We start from the raw sequence: 21253 nt of genomic DNA on the forward strand, positions 1-21253 counted from the left end.
GACCTGATTTAATTTAAATATTGGCTTTTAAATGAGTCTTTGTTTTACCATCTGTCCTGCTATTGTTCTGAGAATTGGCAGAAGAAGTCATGTTTGTGTTTTTTGTCCCTAGTAATTGTTATATTAAAGCTCAATGAGGATTTCTGTACTTTTATTTTAGTATCGTAAGACAAAGAGAAATGAAAATACATATATTTATATGTATACACTTCATGTATATGTAACTGCAAAGACATCAGCTTGATGTTGTTCCTTTACTGCCATCAATGCGTGCACCTTATTTAAAAGTAAATAGAAAATAAAATATAGGTGTGACTAAGCCTTGATGAGCGGTCCGTGTGTTTCGGAGCGCCCACCTTTCTCACTGAGGCTGGTGCAGTCGGGGCAAAGGTCATGCTCGTGGTTCCAGGCCATATCCCAGGTTTTCCCTGGAGTCACGCCGCAGCTCTTACACCGAATGCACGTCATGCACACCTGCAGCGGAAAAAAACAATATTTACTCATCAGCTTCAGCTTTTCCTCTTTAATACAGTTTGAGGAAGGTGAAGCATTTACCCAGGGGGTTTTGGAGGTCACCGGCTTCGGGTACGTCGGTCCCAAGCAGGATGGGTGGTAGCAGGTTTGGCAGATCCTGCACTGCAAGACGGGCTGAACAAAAACACATCAACTGTAGAGTAATATTCCACTTTTGTTCTTTTTTATGATGCATGAATGATTTACGTCTCTCTTAAAATGCAGAAAAGCTCATTTCAGGTTTGTACACTTTTCCCACAGTAAAATGTAAGAACTTTCAAGCATTTTCAAAGCAAGTTTCCAAACTTTTCCACACTTTAGAGATAAAAACAAATCAAATGAACTAAAAATAGACCATTATATGATATCGTTCATAAGTGTTAATAATAGTTTTGTGATAGTATTCAAAATAAACAAAAAGAACAACATTTTATGTTTTGAAATGTCTCATTTCTGACTAAATGATCAGAGAACAAAACACTAATTTAACCAAAAAAAACCTCAACTTTAATAATTCTGTGCTGCATATAAAATATAAGGAAACCTTTATTTCAAATGCACAGATCAACAAATCCTTCATCTTCCTGCTCGAATAAAATGCTGAAACATAATATACAAAGAAAAATACAAATAAAAACATCTGTAATTCTGGCATTTAGTAAATATAAATAATTTTGGTGTTTCTCAGTGACCTAAAAAGCAGAAAATTTAGTCTGATCTAACTTCAGTATCAACTTTTTCTTTATTTTTATTAGATGTATGAAAATATCTGGTAACATTTTCCAAATGTAGGCATTTAATCAAACATTAGATTTCACCAAACTGTGCATGGATATCAAAAACCTTCAAGGACGTTATACAGAAGTAAAGCAGTTTCCAAACCTTGTGAACATCTGACTGAAATCCAAGCATTTTCAAGGATTTCAAGCACCTGTACGATCCATGTCATTCCAATTCTTAAAGTGACGGCGCCTACCTTCAACCTCTTGCTTCTGCGTCCGCACACGTGGCAGAACTTGCAGCGCCTGCAGCACCAGTTCTCCTTGGCCTCCTCCTTGGGGCGCTCCTCAGGCGTCAGGCAGAAATCATGGAAAGGCTCACAGCAGATCTGGCAGAAGATCATCTGCCAGATGGAAGACATTAAGGTTAAACCAAATTCTTATAAAGATTCTTCTTTGATTTTTAACGCTTTAGCGCATGTGTGTCAAACTCAAGGCCCGGGGGCCAAATCTGGCACGCCGTATCTTTTTGTGTGGCCCTCAAAACTCCAGATGCTAAATTACATCAATCAGTCCCTCTAGCTTTCTGTGATTGTGGAAATTTGCAAAAAAGCAACAGATTCCAGATTTTTCCCACTAACGCATAAATAAGTTTGCTGCAAATTTTTCACAAAAATTGTTGAAGAATTTAGGTGTAGCAGATCACTAACGTTTTATATTTTACGACACCACTGCCTCAGGCTAATATTAAGTTATTAGATCGATTAACAGTCACAATAACGTCATACATAAACGTAAATATTGCAATATTTCTTGAAATATTTCTAAATTAGCTTCACAAAATTAGTGATTTAAATTACAAAAACAAAAAAAAACTCGATCTGGAGTGACTAGTTGATGAGAAAAAAATGAAAGAAGTACTTATATTAATAATGCAGAGACAGCTATTAATAGCTTGTTAATGGGTTTTATCAATACATTCTGGAACGACTGTCGCTTTAAGAACATTCATGATCTTGAATTGTCCCAAAACAAAAATGAGTTTGACACCCATTTAATAAACTTTAGTAAATAAAGTTTATTAGCGGCTGAAGTACCTCATGTTTCCCTTTGCTGGCGCAAAGCAGGCAGACCGGCTGAGGAGTGGTTGGGACGGAGGTGAGAACACTGAGGCCGCCCATGAGCCACACATTCTGGACAGCACAGTCCTCCTGGATGGACGCAGGGCCGAAGGCACAAGCATCACAAAGATGAGTCAAATTTTTAAAATGTTGCTTGTTTTTTAATATGAGCCATCTGTTCACTGACGTGCTGCAGTAACAAAAGTTAGCATTGCGCTCCATGTGTGTTAATGTCACAGCATCTGGAGAAAGAAGAAACATTGCCTTGCAAAAAGTGTTTTCACTTCCTGAACCGTTTCACATCGCAGCCATCAACCTCAATGAGATGAAACTGCACAAAGCAAGTCAGGCTGGGCGATAAATCGATTTCATTATTTAATCAAAATGTTGATTTTTGAAGATTTCATTTTGGTGCCCAACTGAGTATACTGGACTACCTGGTGTGAAAACACAAAAATTCTCCATAAATTTATCTGAACAATCTGCTATGATCACTAATGGTTTTTGTTAACTTCTGAGGCTTTCACAAAGCAGCTAGATGTATAAAAAGCTGGGCTTTATTAGTAAGACCTCTGAATGTAATTCACTGACATTTTTAAAAGGGTAACAGAGTAAAGGGGAACACCATTTTTAAGATTTTTACCTTTACAAGGCAGTTTTTCTTCTTTCATTTACCTCCTGCTCATGTAATAGCTGCAAATCATCTAACTGTAATTTAATCATTAGAATTAGGAAAAGCACTTGACCTAATTTAGCCAAAATAAAAAGGATTTAAAAATGTGAATGCACGTTGTCTGGAGAGCAACGACTCACCTTAAAGTCTACACGGATCTTGTGCTTGTGCTGCAACACGCCCTTTTGGGGAAAGCCGTTAGTTAACCCTGTCTGCGTGTTCACTGATGCACATTCAGGAGGATTCTGGGAACGAAGCACATATTGTGGATCAGTTGTTGGACAGCTTTGCAGCTCGGTCGCTTTTACAGAAGACGCCGCCTTGTCCTCTTCGTGCTGCACCCGATGCGCGTCTTCCTGCTCCTGTTGCTTCTGTAACTTTCTGCCTGGACTAGAAGTCCAGGTAGGATTTGGGAAAGTTTTATCTGCTTTAGCCGAGAAAACGTCCATTAGAGCGCCTGGATGCTTCGCTTCCGACTCAAATCCCTGAGAACACGCCTGAGGCAAAACCTCTGCCACAGCTGTTTGGTGTTGTCGAGTTGGAGGAGGTGCAGGCAAACATAACGGTGGAGATTTCTGTGGAGAGTCTGCAATGGGAGGTGATGGCAACACAGACGCAGGGTGCATTTCAGTTTGCAGCGACCCTGGAGGAGAGTTTGCGCCGTTACGCGGTGGTAGTGAAACCGGAGGCTGCGTTAAAGGCTCCACAAACCGAGGCATCTGCCACGGCAAAGACTGGGAGCCAGTCTTCAGGATGTACGCAGGCAGACGGTACAAGTGTATCTGCAGCTGCTTCTGCAGCGTCGGCACTGGGATCCCGGCACGTCCGGATTCAGGGAAAGTTTCTCTGCGCTGCGTCTCTTCTGCGTTCTCCTGTGCCTGTGGAGGAGGGGACTGCCTAAGCCAACCAGCAAGACGGGTTCCATAGTTACACTATTAATAGTAGCATGCAGCGGCGACGACCAGCGGCAGCGACAGAAGAAAGGGGAACAGGGTGGAGCATAAAGTGTTAGCAAAGAGGAATAAAAGGCAAAGAATAGTTAAGAAAAGGCAGTCAGCAACAATACACATATATCTGGAAAAAAGCTGCTATTTTTAAGGAGATCCTGATCATACTCGACTCCTAATACATGCAGTTGGTGTTTTATTTTACGCCACATCGCCAGCACACTAGGCTGCATTTCTTCAAATCATATCCTGCTTTCCAGTGTAATAATATTATAACGTCACTGCTCTCAACAAACTCAATAAGTGTTTACACACATGCTGGCTTTTGCACAATCACCTGCTCTGTTTTTACTAATTTCTAATAGCATTTCTGCTGTTACTGCACATCTGGTTTTCTGCACTCTTGCATTGTAAATAGTATGTCTTTTGTAACATTGAACACATGCAAATTATGTGCATTTTTGAAAACATGACTTCTGAAACTGCACAGTCTTGTACAGCATATTATTATTATTGTTATTGTTGTTACTGTTAATCATGTTGTTTTTAACATTTTAAGAACATTTTGTGTGAACATTTACAACTGTTGCTGCATTTCCTCTTTGCAGGACAATAAAGGATGTTTCTATTATATTCTAATGCTTTAAAGACTAATAATAAAGCCCTTGAGCATTATTTTACTGTCCTAACATATCTGTTTTTTTTTTCTTTACAATCACAGTAACAGATTTTTCAGTTTAGAATTATATTAATAAAACAGAGACTGCATTGGCTGCTGTGTTGTGCGTTGTATTTAGAAGAGAGCAGCTGAAACACTAGTCTGTAAAAAATTATGACATGAAGTTCAAAGTGAGACACAAGATGAAATTGTTTGAGTCAAACTGTCAACAAGTTGTATCAAAAGAAAGTAAACATGCTAATGCAAAAACAGGATTCAGTAAACGGCTTCAGTTCATAGTTTGTCAATCCTGTCATAATTAGCAATTAATCAATTTGAATTAATCATGTGATGAATTAAAATAAGTTTGATAATTTTCACTCTGATGATTAATATTTTTTGAAGGGCGATTTTGTTTACAGAGACATCATAATCCGTTTAATTAGATAAAGGAGATAAATCTTTTGATTGAAATGTATGGGAAGTTTTTACTTTAGTTTTTTTTTGTGGCTAGGAACATAAAAGCAGTGAAGGAGAATCAAGCAATATAGATTTTAAGAAAAAAATAAATAAAGTGTCATAATCAGGAAGAACCAAATAAAGATAACAGCAAACATGCCAAACATCCCATAACTGTTTGATTAGTTTTGGGGATTCTTAAAACAGGGGGTAAGTGAAAGCAAAAAAGTTTCAGCCAAAAATAGCAGCGTGTTTAAAGAGGGAGTATTAAGCAAAATCGACTTTTTTTAGTTTTATATCATGTTATGATGTTATTCCCTCATCAAAAACAAACCTGAAGGGGAAAAAACGTGAGTTTCTTGTGTTTTCTCTCACAAAGCTCCTTGGAGTTGAAGTTCCCAACCGAGTTCCCGCCCCACAGATAAACCCTCCACCACACCTTTCCCACCCGGCTCCTCCAGACTAGCGGCAGCAGCAATTAGCGAAAACCCAGTGGAACTTTGAATCTCGGCTCATGATGCGAACAGTTGTAAACGACACCAACGGATGGCAGAAGAATTGTTGTGATGAAATGCTGAAGGGGGGGTTCTTAAAGAGACAGAGGCCCATTTCAACAAAAACAGCTATGATGCAAAGTCAAATTTCTTTTAAGTTGTTTTTGATTAATATACATCATTTTCATATCACCTCAAGGTAACAAAGTAACTTTGTGCAATAAAAAAACCCAAAATACCCTCCCTTTAAGTAACTAAGCAAACTTTAATTCAACTTCCAAGTTTCCTCCAATGTATCATAAGCCTGGCGGGCCACTAGGCTTTACTTGTGCCCCCACCAGGCTAAACACTGCTTGTTTATTAGTCTTTTTAAAATAACTGCATTTTTAAGACTTTATGGTTGGTGTCCAGGTTTTAATTTTCCAATCTTTTAATAACGCGTAACTATCGAGTGATATTTTCAAATTTCTTGTGAATTTTAAATATTTTTTTAACTAATAAAACACAATGGGCCATTGGATGAATGACCTAGCGCCCAACCACTGGGCTCTGGAAGTTTTCTGGGGGGAAACCCTGCAATTGTTGGTTAGGTATAGATACTATCAGGCCACCTTTTAAATATAAATGACATTCTCCAGTATTTACCAACTTAAAAAAACACTAAAAGAAGAAACAGTTACTTTAAAACAAAGAAACCTTATGAATTTGTTTTAAGGTCGATTAAAAATAAATAAAACTGCTAAAAGTGCCTTTTTCCAATAAAAGAGAGACAAATTCAAGAATTCAAAGAGGTAAGATTAACAGACAAAAATCATGTTAGTAAATACATCTTTTTATCAAGTTATATGGATTTGAACTGATAAAGTCTCAATAAAAACTTATTTGGAAATCAATAGTTTACATGCAAAATACTTACTTTAAATAGAAAATGAGTAACACTTAATTTTAAGATACAGTTAATTCAAAATAGATTGTGAATATAAAAAAAGAAGAAAAACTGAGTAACAAAGTCCTGGGCAATGTATTATTTGGAAATCATTGCTCTTATCTTAATAGTAAACAGTATTTGCTATTTGGGTGAAAATCTAATTTCACCGTGCAAGAAGAGCCTAAGATGTTAAAAAAGGAAAGCATTTTCCAACAAATACAATTTGGCCCAGTCTTAATTAGGGAGGACGTAGACGTCAAGAAGGACGGTGGTGTTGTCTTTACCTTGTACGATCTCTGTCTTCTGGGGAATCCCCGACGATTCCTGGAGTCAGTCAACTGGTCGTCCTGCTGCAAAACACCATCTAGAGCACAAATAAAGAAAAATACAGCAGAGATGCATGATTAGGAGAAAACTAAAATCAGAATAAAGTTCTATATGAGGGTGGAAGGGACGAGGTTCCCTTATTTTGAGCTCATTCTTGGTTTCTCAAATAGAAAAAATATGTTTTAAAGACTGGCGGAAATTGTTTTCTCATTTCCAATGAATGTTATACAAAAGAAATTTAATTTTCTGAAGTTTAACTAAGAAAACAAAACAGAAATCAGAAATAAAAGTGTAATTGAAGTGTGTTTGAAAATAAAATCATCAATGGGAGTTGATGGCACAAAAGATGCAGAAGAGATGAAGATTATTCTTTTGGTTTAACAAAAAAATACATTTGATACAGATAAAAATCAGCATAAACTACACAATCTGGTCAATTTTAATCCCATTTTTTAATTGCCTTTGAGCAGAACACCACCAACAATAGAACCAGCCGCATTCAGCTTCTATGCACTACAAACGTCCAGAAAACTGCAAAGACGCCAAACCACTGAGTTCCTTCAAACCAAGGCTACAAACCCACCTGCTTAAGTTACTTCTGATTAATAATAACTGGAACATTGATCAATATATTTGATTATTATTTGCTTCATGATTTTGAAGACGGCATTGGACAAAATATAATGTTTTGCAATTGTTTAATATATAATTTTTTTTATTATGTAAAGCTATTTCGGGACATGATGTCACTCAAAATGCTACAACGACTCCCTTTAAATCTGATCTTAAATGTTGACATGTGGTGAAAGCTTTTACAAACTGTGACCATTTACAGTCAGCAGTTTTAGTTTTCAAGAGGTTTACGTTGTTTGTTACCTTGGAGTGACGAAGCAGCTGCGTTCAGATTGCCCGCCTTGTCCTTCTCCATTTCTTCCTCCTCTTCCTCGGATTCGGACTTCAGCAACCTGCTGTAGGACCGCGGCTTGATTTTACGCAGCGACTGCTTCCTGATTCCGAGTGCCGTTGATTCTTCGCCGCCGTTCCCATCACTGCCGGACGCTGAGCCTGAATACAACCTCGACCGGACTGAGAAAAGGAGCATCACGATTCATTTAAATTCAATAATTTAAAAGATTAAATTATTAGAACTCCGCTCCAATCTTATTAAGAAACTTACGTTTTAGTGGTTTTAGCGTGCGGTGAATCTTTGCTTTCACGATTCGGTCGCACTTCCTGTATCTGTGTAAGAAACGGGGAAAACAAAATTAAAAGGCTGAAAGTAAAATTCCTCTGTAGACATCTGTAAATGTGTTGAACTGTAAGAGCAAACTTGCCTTTTTTAACAGGATTGTTTAAAATGTGTTACTGGAAAGGAATAAAGAGTATTTTCATGTTTTATGTAAAACATTTTAAACAAAATTTTAGCTACAAATTAACCATTACAGACCTACGTATAGCAGAAATCACCTCGAACCAAGTTGGAAAGAAAATAACTGACTTGAGCAAAACTAAACTGTAAAAACATCAACACACAAAATGTATTGTTGCAATAGGAGTCTGAGTTGTGAGCCACAAAAGCATCTTTCCTCTTTTTGAAGACTCTCTGGTAAATTATTCCATGCAAAGGCAGCTTCTGTTGATAAAGTCCTTTATGCAATCCTTGCAGATTTCAAACCACTTTTCCTTTTTTTTTTACATTTTGTTCTGTTGCAAACACAAACTTCAGTTCATTTCTTTGAGATTTACCCGTATTTTCCGCACTATACGGCGCACCGGATTATAAGGCATACCTTCAATGAATGGCCCATTTTAAAACTTTTTTCATATACAAGGCGCATAGAATAGACGCTACAGCTTGGGTTGTTTGTTCCGTACTCTATTATTTCACATCCACATTAGTAAAGAAGTGCTTTATATAGTAGGCTGCCCCAGTCATTGTTTCACTCACAGTGTTGGTGTTGCGATATTGTGCCCAACTGCTTTCTGGGTAACACAGACCAATCGACACGCTGCCGCCACAGTCTCCGTCTCTCTTCCCCCGCCCCCTCCCTCCCTGGCTTTAAATGTATTATCAAACTTTATTAACAAACCAACGTTCTGACAACTATCCCAGCATGCACCGCGCACTTCTTCTTCTACGGGGGAAAATGAAGTCGGCGGCTGCTTACCATAGTTGCTAGACCTGTTGTGGCTCAATATTGGTCCATATATAAGGCACACCGGGTTATAAGGCTCACTGTTGGCTTTTGAGGAAATTGAAGGTTTTTAGGTGCGCCTTATAGTGCGGAAAATACGGTTATGTAATAAAGCAACACAAAGAATGGTGGTGGAAGCTCGTTTTTAAAGTTTTAGCAAATAAAAGTCTGAAAAGTGTGCCATACATTTGTGTTCAAGGTACTTTAAGTAAATAAAGACACTGAAAGGTGTCCAAGGTGCAGCCTGCTGAAGGATTTTGGGCAGAACCTCTACCTTCGTCTTTAAAGGTTTTTTTGTTTTTTATAGATAAAGAAACAAGAATCTATTTTAATATCCATCATAATTTGTATAAAAAAAGCCACAATTATTTATCTGGTTTTACTGAAAAATCTTGTAGCCCAAATAGGAAAACAATTAAGCCTAAAAATTTTTAAACTGTGGACACGAGTATTACTTTTTATTTATATTTTGTATCCATTATGATTTACTGATTCATTTCTAAATATGTCTGACTACTTTGTTGATTTTAATAAAATTGTCATTTCTTTAGTTCATTATTGAGAAAATAAATAAAAAAAGAAACAAAAAGTTTTAAAAATGTCGGCAATAATTGGTGATTAAGAAAGTTTGTTTATGTTTGTTTCTGCAGCAACGCAAAGATGGTTTTCACTAGAGGTGTGCCGATCGATCGGCCACCAATCATAATCGACCGATTTCCGTGAAAAAGTGTATGATCGGTGATTGCCGATCACGGTCTCTTGCTGCCGATCACACAAACCGATCACCTGCTTCTCATTTCGCAGCCTGCCTGTGCAGCTGGTCTCCTCTTTCCTTCACACTGCGCAAACGCGCAGCAACAAATCCTAAGCGATGTGGAACTATAACACACTGAGTGAATGGGGAAGTTTGCGTGTTGCGGCGGAACATTGAAGCACGTGGGGTGAAGCACGTCAAAATGCATCAACACGACGAATCTAATATGGCATAAAAACAATGCTATACTTGACGGAGTTTGGCTACATCGAGGCTCACTGCAGTAAAAAGACATATGGAGGATCAGATAGCAGATAAAGCAGCGCACAGCTACAAACACTCACCCGGATTAGCATGACGGTCAGAAAGCTAAACAAATAACCCGCAAAATTATTTAAGTCTTCGAGCTGCGATGTAAGACGCTGGTTCTGCTCTCGCTGTTGAACCGCTGCTACACGCTACAGGTAGTAATATTTGACAGACGGAGCGCCGCTTCTGCTCCACCTGGTAGTGACTCTCACACCGAACCTCTGCTTACAGCTGCAGCAACTAACCTAAAAAAATTTTTTTTACATGCGTATTAAAACTTTCGCTGTCCTAACATGAGACAGATAATCTCTAAAAAAAAAAAAAAAAAAACATTGATCTCCTCCCTGCTCTGCATAATTACTCCTCTCAGTCAGAAACAGGCACTCACAACTAGCAGTAATCAGCTAGCCGCCATGCTACCAGGAAGTTTTCATTCAGTAACTCTGGATTGTTTATTGTAATGGAACCTGTATTTGCCTTTGAATGTTAAGTTTTATACTTTAATTTTTTTGGCAATGTTGAGAGGTTTTATTTTGACTCTTTGCATTATTTAGCCTCTTCAGAGCCTTCATGTTATCAGTCTGTTAAAGATAGTATTACCGATAGCAGTACAATTTGCACAATGCCTGTTTAGTTTTTTTCTTGGAAAAAGTTATTAAAAACAAGTTTTTGTCTAAATTAAGGTGAATTCATGGTTCCTTTTTCCACATAATGTAATCGGTAGTGCTTTTGATAAAAAAAAATTATAATTATATGATCGGTATCGGTGATCGGCCCTCATGCGTGATCGGAATCGGCAAGAAAAAACCTGATCGGCACATCTCTAGTTTTCACTGCTCATATCGGCACATATTAAGGAATATTTGCAGTTTGAACTTTAAAATAGGGAGTTGTTTTAAAGGCTGACTCAAGTACTCAGGTCAACTGTAAACGTTTTGTTGTTATTGTGCAAATCTGATTTAGATTAATGAGGTAGAATGGCTCAAAGTACAAATCTAAAAGAAAATGAGAATTTGTGGCAGGATTTGAAAATTGATATTTATCACATCAGTCTGACATATTTTGCAAATGAAAAAGAAAATCGAAAGCCGTGATGAAAAATAGAGAAAGAACACGAAGATTTGACTATAAGAGGAATAACTCCCAATCAAAAGTTTTATTTTATATGTTGAAAGTTACAATATACAGCTCTAGAAAAAGAGCCCACTGCTCTGAAACCCATTAAAACCTCACAGTTATTCCAAATATTGATCTCTGAGCTCTTCCGGAGTTAAAACATTACAATTGTTAACTCTAAATGAATATAAACTTGTTTTCTTTGCATTATTTGAGGGCTGAAAGCTCTGCATCTTACTTCTTATTTTGACCATTTCTCTTTTTCTGCAAATAAATGCTAAATTTTTGCTTGTGATTTCAGAAACATGTTGTCAGTAGTTCATAGAATAAAAGAACAATGTTCATTTTACTCAAACATATAAAGAGTAAAATCAGAGAAACTGATCATTTCAAGTGATTTCTGATCGTTTTCCAGACCTGTAGACGCTCTAAATGTAAACAAATGTGGAAAAAGCTAATAAAAGTAATATGATAAAAAAAAATATATATATATAGAAAATGTATAATTTTTCTTCCACTTCAAAATTACAAACTACTTTGTGTTGACGTTTGCGATTGAAACATAACAAAACTGTTGAAAAAAAAGCAATGGTCATTTCATATCAGGATTATGAATGCAGGTTAAATAACTTAAACACCCGCTTAGATAATAAATAATTATGCAGAAAATTTAAATAAAATTTCACATTTTAAACGCAAATCAGATGAAAATGCCGTTTCCTTGTTAGTAGGTCACTTCCAATCATGCGGTGAACATGAACCAGAGTGGCAAGACGACTTAAACGCGACTTACATGCAGCACTGCTTCTTGGTGTTGGGCCCGCCGAACTTGGGCTTATCCAGGCAATTGATGCAATCGCCGCAGTCGTCCTCAATGAGGCAGCCTGTGCAGACGCCGCAGCGCCTGGAGCGGACTCCTCCGGGTAAATACTGACTCAGAAACCTCCTCCTTATGAACTTGTGCCCCTTTTTCCTCCTCCTGCGCTGGATGCTTTCCTGAGAGACAGCCCACTGTGCCCTGCCCTGATCAGAGATGTCATCATCATCGTCATCATCATCAGCCACATCTGCAGGTGAGACACAGAGGAGGATGGGGTAAAGAGTTGATACGGAGTCGAGTCGGCTTTAAATGTGTGTTTGGATGTTTAGGGGATGGCAGAGCTTTTCACGCAGCCTGCAGGAGGCGATGACTGGAGCTTCATTACATGCATTGATTAGCCTTTTGTCCGATAAGTAGGCTTCCTGCTGATATGTTTCTACTGGCTGCCTGACGACATAAAGCTCTTTAATGAAGCTGGGTGGCTGGATGAATTGTAAAGTCACCCACAAAATCCTTCAAAACATTTGAGATTTAATCAGAACATCTTAGTTCCCCTTTTTGATAAGCAGTAACTATTTGGACATTAAAAATGAGAAGTGATTCAGAGGTTTGTTGTTTTTAGTAATGCATCTACAGTAACCGTGTGCAAGCATCACTCTTTGCCCTTTCCTCCATATGTGTTCAGTGTACGTTGTACATTTTAAGACCTCCGGTCTCAAGACATCATCAGACGTAGCCTCAGAAAAAAAAAAAAAAAAAAAAAGCATCGGGTCACAAGAGAAACAAAATAAATAAATTAGACTTCAGACAAAACAGAGACAGAAAGAATTGTCCTGATGCTGGTTCGGAGGCTGAGCCACTGCAAATATTTGAATTGTTTTTTTTTTTTTTGTTTTTTTTTTAAAATGAGATACGAGAAGCTGGACTAAAATAAAGATGGCAACATATTCAGATAACAGATTATGTGACCAAACAAGAACTTAATAAAAGAGATGTTCTAGTTTCTCTATTTTATATAAAAACATGCAAGTAGAACTGGATGATAATTCACTTTTATTGGTTTTGAAGATTTCATTTTTGGAAAATCTGGATTCTCCCCCCCCCCCACCAATGCACTCCGTACATTAAAAAAAGTTCAGAGTGATGTCGGAACGTCTGGGGCCGCCATTTTGTTTGTCAAACGTGTTTTACAGCTTCTATTTATTTGGACTTTGAGTCAATCAGGTCGACTTTACGACAGAGTATTAAAGCCAGGCTAGATTTTTTTTATTGTATTATAAGAAAAATGTCATAACAGGAGAATAGAGTAGTAATTTTATGAGAAAACAAATGAAGAATGCCGACCATCTTGTGAAGTTACACTTTGATGATCATCTAAAAATATATTTACTTTAAGATAAAACCATACGAACTGAGCTCATCACTAATCCCTTCTCTCACTAAAACTAATAGTTCTCATAATTTTAAGACATTCTTTTTTTATGCTACTGTGTATTTCCGTAATTAAACATTCTTGTAGCCTGGTGTTAATACTCTGTTGTACAACAGAGTGAAATAAAAGCCACTTTTTGAACATATTTTCTGTCATTTGTAATCTCTTATTTATAAAAGAAATCAGATTATATTTAAGCCTCATTGCCCAGCTCTACATCCAAGACGACAAAATATTAAATTGCTTGTTCTCGTCTTTGTCTGTCTGTCTTGTCTGAAGTCTGATGACTATTTTCCTGAGACTTCTTGTTTGTTTGTTTTTTGTCTCTGATGATGTGTACCTGGGATCGGAGTGAGTCCCAAAATGCACAGCGCCTCAGTGAGTTCATTTGTCAAGCAGCACTTCCTCACCTCATTATGAGTGAAGTTCACTCGACCAGTGTTGGGTAAAGCTTTCCAACAGCGGTGGCTAATCTGTGTGTGACAAAAGATATTTTTGCTGGCAAATATTTTTAGACATTGAACTTTTAAATATTTTTTTTTCCCCTCTGCAAATTAGCTTGGAGAGTCGCTAACAAAACTGTGCTCATCTCGATCATATTTTAAGTTGTATTTAATATTTCAGTAGTTTGTTGTTGTTGTTTTTACACTTAGTATACTGTGTGTTTTCACACACAGTATACTGTATACTTAGTATACTGTGTTTTCACACAGTATACTAAGTGTGGTTTTTCTTTTACACTATACACAAGAAAATATAAATCTGCAAAATCATAAAGCATTTTAATCAACTACACCCACAGACAAAAACTCTCAGAGCAGTAACAGATGTTTGGTACTGAAAAGCAACATAAATGCCTGAACCATACTTGTGTGTGTGGTTGTGCACACTGATCATTTAACTACATACAACACACTCCTTTACTTGGATATTTCTAGTATATTTGTTGAGTTTAGGTCCACCATTTGTTAGCCAAAATGCTGAATTGCGTCAAACAGAAGCATTGTTTTTCCTCCATTTTCTCTTTTACCACAAATTTTATTGAAGAAGCTCAAAATCAAATGGGCAAAACTTCAATAGTTGTGGACTACTTGAGAAATAAATGTTCTCCAAAGCTGCAGAGATTTGAAACTGCAGGTTGTAATACAATATTTCACAGATCTTTAGTTAACTTGACATTTGAGTCCATTCATCTAATTTTAAACTTTAAACACTCCATGCAAACCAACAAAAGCTATTAAACATCAACGATTCAAAAGAACAACATTCTTGCTAACCATGCTGAAATATATATAGCAAAATTGTTGCGTTTAGACATTATCTACTAATAAATGTTTATCTAAATGTCTATTTTTGTTACTAGAGACCATGAAATAGGACCTCAGGTAATTTGGTTCAGATACAAACTAAACCAGGTGATGGAGGTCAGAAATGTCATCATAACACCTAAACCACCTCAGATTTATCTGCAGATAATTAAAAAGTTTGTAACATCACTGATTATTTACCAGTCGCACTAAACATGACATCTAAGGACAAAACTGTACTTTTAAAACATTTGACAGTCTATTATCAACACATAAAATAATACAAATTATTGAACATGATTGATTTTCTTTAAACAGTACAAACAAAATAAAAATAAAACAGCTAAATTCAAGCTTCTGTTTCTTAAATGTATTTAATAAAGTCACTAAAAATGTTTGTTTATTCTAATCTGAGATCGGATTTTATATTAGATGTGAAAAACACCTGCTTATTCAACAGTACGAAAATATAAATTTGGGTGAGTTTAGTTGTTAAATTGCAAAATTACCACCAAAATAACAACTGGAATACCTTTAAATGACCCATCCACATGAACAGAGAACCAAACAACAGGAACATTATGACCAAACTATATTTAGATTATTTGCTACTTAATTTCTCCAGAAAATAGTAGAGCCAGAATCTGGTCAATTTCAGACTGAAAATAATCTACTGCTACAGCAAACATTTGAAGACACTTTCAAAATTAAAACTAAATTTTAAAAATATTGGTTGCAAACCAGAAAGAAAGTCAAAACGTGTAGACAAACATTAACGTCTTTATGTTATCGTTTCATCTAAAAACAAAGGCAGAACTCTTGAGATTCTTAAGTTTAATTTGCCTGAAATAACCTCTTACCAGAACACATAAAGAATATTGATACAAACATTAAAGGCATTTCAACTTTTCATCTTTTATATTTTGCAATCCAATCCCAATGCATAAAAAATATTAATTGCAGCCTTTGTTGTATGTGGTAAAAAGCAGAAAGTGAGGGGATGAGCCGTACCTTCTGCAGCAGGGGAGAAGGTGATGCCCTCCCTCTCGTGAAGCGGTAGAGCACTGAGTCTGGGAATGTCATCCGGCACCAAGGCACGGGGCTGACCCAAAGCCACGGCGGCCGCCCGGCACACATGCTTGATCCTGGGACCGCCGAGCGGCTGCTCCTGCACACAGACTCAAAGGTTAAAAGCTGGGACACAAGCCAACAAATCCAAGCAGAATTAAAACGCAGATTATGCAATCGGTGATGTTGACATTTGTAAATGTGCAAATCCTAGATGTACTTCTAGTTACGATAGTCCTTTACCGACTGTAACAAACCCAGAGAGACAGAATCGAGACTTAAAAAATAAGCAACAATATGAATAGATACAGGAAGTGACACTGCTGATTCTTTGAAAAGTATTTATATTCCTTAGATGCATTTAAAGATGTCACATCAAGTTCACCTGAAATTTTGTGGTTGTATTGAGTTTTCATATGATAAACCAACACAAAATAGTGCATATCTACAAAACAGAAGGAAACGTAACACATTTCAGTCAAATTTAAAACCTTTTAAGACTTATCAATGAAATTTGAGACTGGTATCCCCAGAGAACTGACCTTTGACCAGTTATCTCGCACTAAATTTGCACACCAATTACAGACACAACAAAGCTAGTCATGCTTGTGTATGTATCAGGGTAAAAGGGGCTGAACATACATACATAGTTAAAAAAAAAAATCCTTATGTGCACTACTTTGCATTGGTCTATAGTACATACCAATAAAATATGTTGAAGTTGTGGAGACAAATGAAAATCCAAGCTGTATGAATATCTGAGAGTCACTGCAACTGATACCACGTGACAGTGTGTATCTGGTGTTAAAACATTACCTGTGGACCATACTCTTTAGGAGAAAGGCCAGCTCTCCTCCTTCTCCTCCTCCTCCTTCCACTCACTGGCACTTGTGATTCCCTTGAGCTCAACTGAAAGTCCAAACAAAGTGGAAACATGCTTTTAGAAACAGGTACAGTAAATTAAACTTTTTTAACTTAAAAAAAAAAGAAGCTGTGTGATTTACCCCCAATATAATCAAACTAAACAAAGAGGGCAAATCAGATAGTGCATGAGCAAATATTTTCACTTCTCGTTTATCAGTTGGGTCAGATGTCAGTGTTAACACTGAACTGTTTTACAGAAAACAAAAGATGTTGGGTTAATATAATACTCTGTCTGTTTTGCCAGTTTTCTCTTTAAATTTTTATTTTTTTTACATTGATTTTCAAAAGCCAGGATTTTTGTTGCTACCTGTGACAGCTTGAGCTGCTTCTGCTGATCAATCTTGATGAGCTGGACTTTGGCTTTCTTCAGCAGGTGCAGCATCCGCTTATTAGCTCCGCTGAGACCGAGCCGATGGCTCGGCCCGCCCACTTCCAGCACATCACAACTGGGCTCCTCTGTCACTGCTGCTTCTTTATGGGACGGAACAAAAAAAATAGATTTTTCACAATTTCGTAGCAGGAAAGGCATCCTTTTATTATGACTGGAGCCTTAGACAACATTTTGTTTTAAAGGGGACCTATAATGCAAAATTAACATTTTGCTTGTTTTTGTACTTCCATTTGGGTTTCTACTGCTTCTAAAAAAACAACCCCGCCATATTTGGCAAAATGTTAATTTTTTTTTTAGTGTCTGGAAAACGAGCTGTTTCAAAAACTACTCCTTGCCCAGCAACCTCAGCGAAGCCCAGCTGGTTCCTTAGCAACCCAGACAAATTCCACCCATTACTTAGCAACCCTAGTGAATCTAGCATATTTGGTTAGCTGGTTTTACTGCCGTGCGCTGTACAATGGCTGCTGGAAAAGTTATGTTGCTTACTTACTATTCAGAAACCACTTGCTGTTTTCTTGTTGGCTGTGCAGGAAGCTCTGCTAATGCTTTTCCAAGGTGAACAGTTGAATAATTGCGTATGTGTTTGCAGCCATTTCTATGTGTAAACGTTGAGTTGGGGGGCGTGGCCAGAAGCAGCTTATTTGGATTTAAAGAGACAAGACGCCCTAAAGCAGCTTGATCTGAAAGGAGCTCAAATAGGCAGCAGAACTGAGCAGAATAAAATCTCATTAACTAAGAATGATTTTGTGCAAAGAAATGTAATGAACATGGTTTTGTGTAACCCATAGACCTATCCTAGCCTGTTCAAGGAAGCATAGTAAGTCACTTTTAAACATCTTTTAGAGGAGGAAATACAGCGGATGGGATACTCACTGTTATTCTCCATGTCTTCTGCTGGAGTTTCCTCAGGAATTTCCACGCCTGCCTTGACCACCACAGACACTTTCCTCACAACTCCTGGAGAGTCCATTTCCTCCATCATAATCTTGGACCGCCGTCTCTTCCTGTTTGGGAAAGTCAAACCGTCGTCCTGGTCTCCATGGTCCTCCTGAAAATCAGACTGGCTTTTCTTTTTCTCTGCCAGTTTTAATGTTAGCTTCTTCAAGTTTTTGTAGATCTCGACGTGACTCGCGCCTGAACTGGGTTTGGATGAGATCCTTGATTCAAGCAACGAGCTGTCCAACACCGACTTGGGGTAGCTGTCTAGCGACTGTGAGCTACCGTCGTAGCCTGATTCGTTGAGGGACAGAGTGGATTTTGTGTCATCCTTCTGCTGACTTTTCAGCCACGTTGACAGTGAGCCCTTTGGAAACGGGATGATTTCCTCGTTAAGGAATCTCTTTGGGGTTTTGATAACGCGGGAAGACCGTCCACTCGTTACAGTCGTACAGCTGTTGTTAGAGCTTTGTGATACCTTTGTCTCGTCCTCCAGTGGCTCCATACTCTGACCCTGCGGTTCGGCACCATCCACAGCTGGAAGCGCCTCTGGCACGTAGGTATAAAACACATGCCGTGTCCGAACCCGACTGATTTTCGGACGCTTTTTAACAGAAGCGTCCGTTGATTGTTTGCGCCTATATCCGAACAAAAATCTGCCTCGATGCCGTCTGTGGGCCCTCTTCACTGAAGTCTCTCCGGCTTTGCTCTGGAGCGACACTCCTGCCTCTTTTTCACTCTGGGCTGCCGCCTCTGGAGACGAACCCAAACCTTTAACCATCCTCATCATCCTCTGACGTTTGTGAAAAGACGTCAAGGAGATGGCGGCGCCCCGGCCCATTTGAAAACCGCTTTTAAGGTTTTCAGATCCTTTTGCCTGAGACGTATCTGAGTCCGCCAACACTTCTCCTTCAGCCTGATCCGTCCAGTGAGAATGTTCTTCATCTCCAACTGGTTCGGATACACTCGACTCAGTTTTATAAGGTTTAGCATTAGTTCCTGATCTGGTTGCTCTTTGCTTCAATGTTCCTTCTCCTGCTGCTGTTTGCTTGTCTACATGTTTGGCTTTTGTGCCTTTGTTGTGCACTTTGATAACCACTTTCGGCAATTGTTTGTCTCTAGTTGGGCTCTCCTTCACATCCGGCCCTTCCTTGGGAATTCTAGGTACAATTTTCCCAATCAGACTTGGTTTTGGGGTCTTGGGAGTAATTTTTCCAATAAGAGGTTTTTCTTCCAGCACCGGATCTGAAACTTGAGGCGGCTTGGCTTGGCTCACCGATCTCTTGGACAAAGAGGTTTTAGATTTTGGTGGACAAACTCTTGAGCTTCCAAAACCAGTAAACTCTTCCTCCTAGAAAATATAAAAAAAACATTATAGTTGGTAGAATAAAGTATTTGGAAATGTTTAGATAAGGACAGATAATCTGTAAACCACCTGTGGTTTTACGACAACAATGGCATCTTAGGTTACAACTAACAATTTATTGATTGTTCTGACGATTAGTCAGATTTTAAAAAATTGCACATAATGCAAGTTTTTCATTTAATCCTTTTTGTGTACAATATTAGAAATAAATAAAATTTGCAAACAAGTCATTTTTAAACAAGATAATATCAGCATACAGCCTTTTTGAGTCTGTACTCCAGTTAACTATTAATTATTAAATTAATAGACAGTTAATTCAATAATCAATTAATCACAATGAATCAAATTTAACACTTCAGCTCTATTTGTAGAATTTGATCAAATGAAACTGGATTTTTTTCTAACATCATATCTGTTTTTACTCTTCTTAGAGATATTCTTATAGATAGGCCTCAGTGGCAGCAGCAGCTGCTGCTTATCAGGTTTTCCTGCATTTGATTAGCTGAAAACACACAGAAAATACATCCTCTAGTCATATCCAAACCGAGTCAGAGACAACAGCTTCTGGATCATTTTTCTACTCTGTTACCCCAGAAACAACCTGAGTAGTTTTTCTTCTAAGTAGCTAATTGTTGGCTTTGATATTAATGAGTTGTATCGTCATTTGTAAGTCACTTTGGGAAAAAGGCAACTGCCAAATGCAAACAAAGATTGCCCCAGCATCAGCAAAATATACATTTACTGTAGACTTTGAAGCTATATGTGAACAGACAGATAATCCTTTACAATAAATAGCATTGAACTCTGTTATCTTTATAAGAAAGATTTTTCATCTTTTTTTTTTAAATAAATTTGTAATATTAATGAATTTTCTTTCTAATAAACTTGTGGAAACCAGAGAAAATGCTTTTGTTCACATTGACTCAACCATCTTTGTAGTTTATTCATATGTTGAATTATAAATATTGTACAGTTTCATAGGCAGTTAATTTGCAGCAGACTTATATATATATAAAAATATAACTTTTTAAACTTACAACTTGTTATTTTATTCAATTTAACACTGTGTCTAAATAACAAGTGTTAATATCACTACACATATAAGGAAACATCATTTTTAAATCCAAATTATAATGCAAAAATATCCTGCATTTGCCAAGCTACTGGTAAAAATCACAACAATTGGAAAATAAAGCAAACATTAAATTACCAGCAGCACTTCACAGTGGTGATATATTTATGTTGGTGTTCAGCTTCAGAAGGTAAAAATGTTCTCAGGTCAGATTTCACTAAAATCTGAGCACGGCTCTGTTGTTTGTCCCTGAAATTACCCGATAAACCACAAATGTGCATGTCACTGAAGATGAGTCAGTTCTCTTCATGATTTGATTTTCAGGTACTCGCCCAACAGAAACTGCATCTCAGCATCTGCAGCCAGGCTCTCTGCTGTTACTCCCCTGTTGCATCAGTGTAGTTTTGACACAGCAACTGAATTTTTTTTTATTTTCCCCATTTGTGACTCAGCAGTACACTAAACGGTTCACACTTTTTCTGCCTGTGCAACATTTAAATTTCAGCCTGCAAGATTTCCACAATTTATTTCTGAAGCAATGCACAATGAAAACGTCAATCGCAGTTCTAGTAAGGATGGATATTTATCTGCAGACAGTTGCAGTTAATAAAAAGACCCCTTAATTAATCCTTAATTACTTTTTTCAGCTGCTCATAATACTTACATTCATCTCAAATGTAAACAATTTTCAGAGTGATCAGAAGTAAAAAAAAAAAAAACTCTT

At 37.5% G+C, this 21253-nt stretch overlaps 1 protein-coding gene across 2 annotated transcripts in view; it reads right to left on the reverse strand.

Annotated features, from left to right (window-relative positions):
- The window catches only part of kmt2ba (lysine (K)-specific methyltransferase 2Ba), a 41028-nt gene that overhangs the window by 17496 nt on the left and 2279 nt on the right, over positions 1 to 21253 (reverse strand). The window contains exons 2-14 of one of the 2 annotated variants that reach the window (XM_008422200.3): positions 18029 to 19442; positions 17072 to 17235; positions 16657 to 16749; positions 15784 to 15940; positions 12007 to 12280; positions 8017 to 8078; positions 7716 to 7925; positions 6797 to 6876; positions 3167 to 3904; positions 2330 to 2443; positions 1490 to 1636; positions 556 to 648; positions 357 to 474 (exon numbers count right to left, since the gene is read on the reverse strand). In XM_008422200.3, coding sequence (XP_008420422.1) covers positions 357 to 474; positions 556 to 648; positions 1490 to 1636; positions 2330 to 2443; positions 3167 to 3904; positions 6797 to 6876; positions 7716 to 7925; positions 8017 to 8078; positions 12007 to 12280; positions 15784 to 15940; positions 16657 to 16749; positions 17072 to 17235; positions 18029 to 19442 — 3664 coding nt within the window. The remainder of the gene's footprint in view (positions 1 to 356; positions 475 to 555; positions 649 to 1489; positions 1637 to 2329; positions 2444 to 3166; positions 3905 to 6796; positions 6877 to 7715; positions 7926 to 8016; positions 8079 to 12006; positions 12281 to 15783; positions 15941 to 16656; positions 16750 to 17071; positions 17236 to 18028; positions 19443 to 21253) is intronic. The other variant, XM_008422201.3, reaches the window with a different exon arrangement.

The sequence above is a fragment of the Poecilia reticulata genome, chromosome 11 (genome assembly GCF_904066995.2).
Source record: "Poecilia reticulata chromosome 11, P_reticulata-male-v2, whole genome shotgun sequence".
NCBI lineage: Eukaryota > Metazoa > Chordata > Actinopteri > Cyprinodontiformes > Poeciliidae > Poecilia > Poecilia reticulata.